The sequence below is a fragment of the Palaemon carinicauda genome, chromosome 6 (genome assembly GCF_036898095.1).
Source record: "Palaemon carinicauda isolate YSFRI2023 chromosome 6, ASM3689809v2, whole genome shotgun sequence".
In the NCBI taxonomy this organism is placed as follows: Eukaryota; Metazoa; Arthropoda; class Malacostraca; order Decapoda; family Palaemonidae; genus Palaemon; species Palaemon carinicauda.
Window position 1 is genome coordinate 103,634,236 of NC_090730.1, and position 7,727 is coordinate 103,641,962.

Here is a 7,727-nt window from a genome sequence, read left to right on the forward strand (position 1 = left end):
CGTCAACACCGACATCTTTCCGCCTTGGCTGAATACACTGTATTTTTAAACACTTACCCCGTAAAAGGAATCCCGTTGCCAATCCCCTGTCAAGAAACACATTTGCTGCCATTCACCTGGGATTGGATTACAACCCAATGGCAAAAACCCTACTAATAGTTCTAGAGTACCAAGCATATAGGACATCCGGCACATCCCTTTGTTGGGAAGAAGTCCTCTTTAGCATCTACAAAGCCACACTCCTCTGTGATGCCAGTACTGGTAGACCGCAACCATGGATTCCTGCTCGCATGCACCGACAGTTGTTTGATTTCATTCCCGGCGTTTCACATCCCTCGCACTAATCTACTGCACAGGTATTGAAGACGAAGTTCATTTAGTACGGTATTACTAAGGATGCTGAGAGCTATGTCAGCGATTGACTTTATACTAAACTTCAAAAGTACATTGATACATGGATTCAGGAGTGGATTCAGATTCAGCATTGTTTTGCCCACATTCAAGTCACCATAGTAGGTCACTTATACATCGGTAACAATATTGACCAATCCACTCGTTAGCCTAAAGCCATTCCCATGGAAACTACATCTGCCTCATGTACATCTGGCTTACTTCTACGTGGATAGTGAGATTTGGTATCCCTCAGCATATTACCTCGCAACTATGGACATCATTTGTGAATCTCCTAGGCATCCCCATACATCAGACAACCACCTACAACCCTGCAGACAGCGGAATGGTGGAATGTTTTTATCGTACTGTCAAAACATCTTTGATGCCTAGCTGCAATAATCCTAAATGGTTTATTCAGCTTTTCTGGGTACTCCTGCAAATACAAACCACTCCTTAGGATACCCTGAATATCTTGAGAGCATAGGTAGTAGGTTGGCCAGGGCACCACCAGCCCATTGAGATACTACCGCTAAAGAGTTATAGCGTTCTTTGACTGGGCAGACAGTACTAGAGTGGACCATCCTCTGTGGTTACGGTTCTTTCCCTTTGCCTACACATACACCGAATAGTCTGGCCTATTCTTTACGGATTCTCCTCTGTCCTCATGCACTTGATAACACTGAGATTACCAAACAATTCTTCTTCACCAAAGGTGTTGACTACTGCATTGGAAGTTTTCAGTGGCTACTTCCCTCTTGGTAAGGGTATAAGAGACTCTTTAGCTATGGTAAGCAAAATCAAACCACTTTTCTCTGGTCTTGGGTAGTGCCATAACCTTTCTACCATGGTCTTCCACTGTCTTAAGTTAGAGTTTTCTTGCTTGAGGATACACTCAGGCAAACTATTCCATCTAATTTCTTTTCCTCTTGTTTTGTTAAAGTTTTTATAGTTTATATAGGAAATATTTATTTTGGTGTTGTTGCTGTTCTTAAAATATCTTATTTTTCCTTGTTTACTTTCCTTAATGGGCTATTTTCCCTATTGGGGCCCCTGGGCTTATAGCATCCTGCTTTTCCAACTAGGGTTGTAGCTTAATAATAATAATAATAATAATAATAATAATAATAAGGGTGTATAGCAGCTAGTTATGTTCCACTTGAAACCTCCTCCAGCAATCTGCAGGTCCTTCGTTATGTTGTGGGAAAATTTACTCCTTACCGCAAGTCTTACAATCGAAGCAACACTTACCGAATGTTTTACACGCAGGAACTCATGCCCTCCTAAGCAACGACACTAGCAAGTCACCACCGGCACTCTCTGACACAGGCGTTTCCCTCATGATGCGTCGCACTCCGAAAGCTTTCTTAACTAATATTCCAAAAAAAAAAAAAAATAAATAAATAAATAAAAAAAAAAAAAAAAAAAAAAAAAAAAACGTGTGTCCATTGATCGCCTAATACCTGTGTATCTCCTGAAAGATAACCCGCCTAGAGGGTCACCTATTCCATGTGTATTTGTTTTTTCTTTTTTTGGGGGGTGGGGTGGGGGGGTGGGGTGACAATGTACAGAACGTGTTTCATACTGGAGAATATGATGTAATTATGATGTTTTTATTATGTCATATCTTTCGCTCTCTCCCACAATAATAATAGATTAACCTGTATAAGCTTACTATCTCATGTTCTAGTTTGCTTGAGTTTTTGACACTTTTTCGTAACTATTTTTGTATAAACTCGTTATCTGTTGAATAAAAGTTAAATGCATTCTTGTTGTCTCTTTGTTAGAACCAAACAATTACGTTGCCACACAATTTTCATGATGTGAAATGTTGATACAGTAAAAAACAAAAAGTTTGATTAGGGGTGAACGCTACTGTTAATGAAACGTTGAAAAAAAAAATATATAGTCGATTTTGGTCATATATATACGAGGAGGGAAAATTTTTGTTACCTTACTCCTTTGATATATAGGCCTTTTTTATGTTTTGCTTAAAATATATGAAGAATTTGGCTCATGTTTTGTATTATATTCATGTAAATCAAAATATGATTGTGATATAAAAATCTTTAATACAAATTAAAACAAATGTTAATGGAAAGAGATATTTTTATAAAATATTGGTCCTGAATACATTGAATAAGTAGATATTTTTGCATTCACTCGTAGAAATACATTAGAGGAGTAAATATATTTCAATATTTACCAAATAATCATAATCTTGATATATATATATATATATATATTTGCATATATACATATATGTATATATATATATATATACATATATGTATATATATATATATATATATATGTATATATATATATATGTATATATATATATATATGTATATATATATATATATATATGTATATATATATATATATATATATAAATAGATAGATAGATAGATAGATATATATTCTTATGTTAATATCCCATTTTCAAATTCATATATCTATCTATCAAACTATCTATCTATATACCATATATATATATATATATATATACATATATATATATATATATATATATATTATATATATATATGTATATATATATATATATATATGTGTGTGTGTGTGTGTGTGTATGTGTGTGTGTGTGTGTGTATGATATACTGCATCTAAGTTTTGAAATAAGAGTGTATTCTTTGTACCCTGATGATAACAGAGAAAAAAATATCCTTATTTTGATACTGCATCAAACCTATGCCTCTGATTTGATGCAAAAGTAGTTTCAGTCATGCTCAGTGTATTTCATTAGAGTTCCAGTGTTTCTGGCTAGTCTCGAAATGAAAACCCTTTGTAATGATAGCTAATCACTAATTTTTAGACAGAAATATGTGTAACTTTTATACATCAAAATACATAGCCATAAGAAGTACTCAAAATAGAACTCACTCTATATATATATGGTAAGGACACCTTCCACAGTCCTTATTTAAACCTATGTTCATAATCTGATACAGAATTGACTGTTTATCGATTCCCGCGGCTATTAAGATTAATCTAAGTTGACTTGCCAGTGTTTTCTGTTCAATTCAGCTATTTTTGGTTAGAATCAGAATCAATTGATCTTCACCTCTCCAGCCTAGAAAGGCTTTTGTAACACTCGGCTATGTATGAGGATTTGGAAATAGTAATTACTGCTTTCCCTAAAATCAAGCACCTAGTCAGAAATACTGTGTAATATCGTATTCACGCTACCTCAGGATAAGTCTACTAGAATAGGGATTCATAATTATATATCGCATATGAAAATGTATAAAATTCATCTTGCATTAGTGCAAAAGATATTTCAAGTAGAAATGTTATACAACCTTGTAATTAACTATGGTAATGTACATGGGCCAATTTATATTTTTACTGCTAATTACTGGATTTTGGAGTACAATTTAGGGAATAGATCATCAACTTATAACTCTTTCTTTATAACCAATTGTTTGATTCGACGATTTACTTTTCTATCGATTCCGAAGACCACCCTTTTTCCGATAAAGGCGCCGAAATACGCTTTGGGTACATTACTCAATGTTAGAATCAATTTCACATTATGAAACATCAGGAGATAGACTTTTGAATGTTTTGGACTTTCTATATATACTTTAATAAAATAAATAGAGAATACTTGTAAAATAAAATGTAATGAACAAAATTATGCAGATCCACCAATCTCGATCAAGATTCAATTTTTATTTTTCAAAGTAAAGGGTACTCTATTGCTCCAGATCTGTTTTCTCGATTGAGTCGACACCAGTTCCTGGGGAAATATATATATATATATATATATATATATGTATACAGATTTGATGCGGTCCTCAATTGTTTATCCATACAATTGTCCGAAATGTAATTTAGGAACTTATATTGGTTGTTCCAACCGTCTCTTGAGGATCCGCATTGACTCTCATGGAGGAGTCAGTCACCGTACAGGTTTTACTCTGAATAAAAAAGACTTTCTTCCATACGTAATCATGCTCAAGAATGCAAGCAATCAATTTACAATTCTAATTTCAAAATACTAGCCCAATCACCTAATAGCTACTCTCTACCTACCCTAGAATCACTTTTCATTAAACAGCTATCCCCTACTCTCAATCACTCAACAACCTCTGTTCCTTTACATATTGCCTAACGTCTTTCTCCACTTAATCTTCTAACCATTACTTACATGCTCTAACGTCTAAACCTCCCCGTCTTTCCATGCCTGGAGTTTATTTTTTCGGGGGTATGTTTTTTTTTTCTTTAATTCCAGGTTATTTCTGTGTATTATTATTTTGGTTCCCATATCTATTATGTTTTGTGAATTCTTCTTTGAAGTTTTCTGTATATTTGTTCTGATATTAATATTGCTCTTTACCTATAGAATTCATTTAATCTTTTAATTTTTAATTTTATGTATTTGGTTTAATTTATTATTTTTCTAGTATATTTCATCCACTTAATTTTTTAAGTATTTCGATGTATTTCTTAAAATCCTTGCCTTTTTAACTGAATTTCATTGACTTAATGTAATGTCTATGGATCTGTGCTTTAAATTCCCTTTTTTAGCTCCAATGATGGGAAATGTACCCGAAAGCTTAGCAAATAAACTGTCCAAATGCTGAAGTATCTGCTTTCCTTCACCTTTCTACTAAACCTCAAGCTTTCTAGAAGCGAAAATGCCATTAATTATATATATATATATATATATATGTATATGTATATATACATATATATATATATATATATATATGTATATATATATATATATATATATTATGTATGTATATATACACACACATATATATATATATATATATATATTTATATATATATATATATATATATATAATTTATATATGAATACGAATAACAATCACATCCATAAAATCATTTTATAAAATAGAATTCATACTAATAATGTTGTATATATCTGCACTGTCATAATTATAGGTAATTACAAATTGTAATCCCACGATATCCCACCTTGCAAAATATAGATAAGATAGGAATTCCCTGATTTGTGATAAAAAGTGAAATATTGCAACATTCAATATGACCCCATTAACCCATTTCAAGTCCAATTTTTTTTTGTGTTCAATTTCATCTTACTCAACATTTTTTGTGTTTGTTCTTCCTAAATGATTAGGAAAACGTCTCGGTTTACATTTCTCTGCAATGATATTTCTAGAATACGATGTGCCATATATGTACCACTGAGCACATCCAAGTACAATTTTTTGTGTTGAAAGAAAAAAACCGGCTCTATCCGAAATACACTTATTTATTTGAAATTGATAATTCATTTTACAGTTTAGGGTATTGCATATCTAAAATGAGCAATGATACATAACCTCTAATATTTTTTGCAAGATGATGCCAAATACTGTAAAATTTCCAAAGTAAAAAAAAAAATTGAACCTGAGAGTGAGCTACTAAATTCCTACTCAGTATCAAATTGTGTTGAAATACATATAACTTCAAGTTTCCCTTGAATTTAACAGATAAAAAAATACAATATAGATCAAAATGTAAATACATAGAGCACATCATTATTTAGTATGAAATGAAAGATTACATGCCAACCAGAGTCCTACATTGCATTTGCTACACTGACTGAAAGGTCTTTTCTTACATCCTTCCCCAGCACATCTTCTTCTTTTGTTATCATGTGTTTCCACAAGATAATGTTCTATTCCATCAAAACGAACATCTTCTATGGCTCGTTTGTCACCCTTTGTTGAGCAGTATGGCAGTCTCTCAGCTCCCTTCAGTGGTGTACCAAACCGAGTAAGATATGTCTGAGCAATCTGTTCCTTGAATTCAAACTGTGACAATCCCCCGCAAGACTTCTTATGCAACAACCAAGCATTTTGTTGTTACATCAATCAGCCAACTAAATACAGTATACACCAATACCACTTTTTCCCTCGAATACCAATACGATATTTGTTTACATTTTGGTTCTGTCTATCAGTTCCTCCCATATGTTGATTATATTCTTGAACTATCTTTGGGCAGTCAACTTATACATTCTTTTTTCTCACTCTGTGAGTACCTTCTTACTTTGCTTGAGGCATTGTTTGTATGGACTGTTGATGCCACTAATACGACTGCATTATACATACCATGATTTTATTCACCTTGTCTGTAGCGAACTCTGCCGTTCCTCTCTTGTTTTTTCATAGAATCAACTGATTTCAGAGGATAGTGTTTACACCTGTTTGCTCTTATTGTCCCTGTAGCACCATAATTTCTGTCCTTCAGTTCTGTGAGAAGTTGAAATGAAGTGAAGAGATTATCGAAATATATATTATATAGAAGAGACCGTTTATCTTCTAACAACGAATCATTGTTTTTCAAGACTGTAGCAGCACATTTGCCAAATACCTTCTCGTTCACTTCATTTCCTTCATAGGTACGTCCTTCATAAAGATCAAAGGTGACTAGATAATCATCGTCTGAATTTAGACACCAAACTTTATAGCCAAATCTAATTGGTTTCATTCTGCCCATGCTTACCATAATATCCGACCATTGCTTCATCATGAGAGAGTGACTTCATGGGTTGAAAATGCTCAATGAATTTCTTTGTTAGATGTCTAACGAGTGGACGAACTTTGGCATATTTGTCAGTTGTATCTAATTTAGAATTATCAGAAAAATTAATAAATTGCATGATTTTTTCTTGTCACAGATGAGGGTCTCCAAAACATCCACCGAGAAGATACACTATCAAAATTCCAATGAACACTTTCATTTCATCTTTGGTTACCAAGAAGTCTGTTTTACCTTTGAGAGTTGCATAGATAATTGTCCGATCCACTAACATATTCCACATATCACCAAGACTCGTGGGGAATAGCTTCATCATTACCACTCAGTTGAGGTTCACAATCATCTTCAGTTGTACGTCGTCCGTCATGGAAAACAGCTTCAGCATTACCAGTCAGTTGTCTGTCGGACAAATTATCTATCAATCCACGATCGTCTTCATCATCAGTCTTCATCAGTCAATAGGCCCGTATCTGTAGGCTCAATGTAAACTTTTGCATGACTATCGTCTTCTTCTAACATAGCTAAAATGTCATGCATAGTCAGGGATCTGAAATATGAAACACGAAATGGATTTAAAATATGCTACAAATTCGATATTCATAAAATATGTGTACACAGAAAAAAAATGTACCTGCATTAGCTCAGCGAACCATATATGGCACAGCAAATATAAAGTGATATGCAGAAAAAAGAATGGATTAGACAAATATGAAAGTTAAATAGAGAGGTCAGTTTATTACTTGTTAAACACATGCAATTACCAAAAGGACATATTTATCAAAGAAATGTGCAAA

General features: G+C 33.2%; 1 protein-coding gene across 1 annotated transcript in view; it reads right to left on the reverse strand.

Annotated features, from left to right (window-relative positions):
- LOC137643179 (piggyBac transposable element-derived protein 1-like) overlaps positions 1–6,891 on the reverse strand; it is a 20,481-nt gene extending 13,590 nt beyond the window's left edge. The window contains exon 1 of the mRNA XM_068376029.1: positions 6,519–6,891. Coding sequence (XP_068232130.1) covers positions 6,519–6,891 — 373 coding nt within the window. The remainder of the gene's footprint in view (positions 1–6,518) is intronic.
- Between the last annotated feature and the right edge of the window lie 836 nt (positions 6,892–7,727).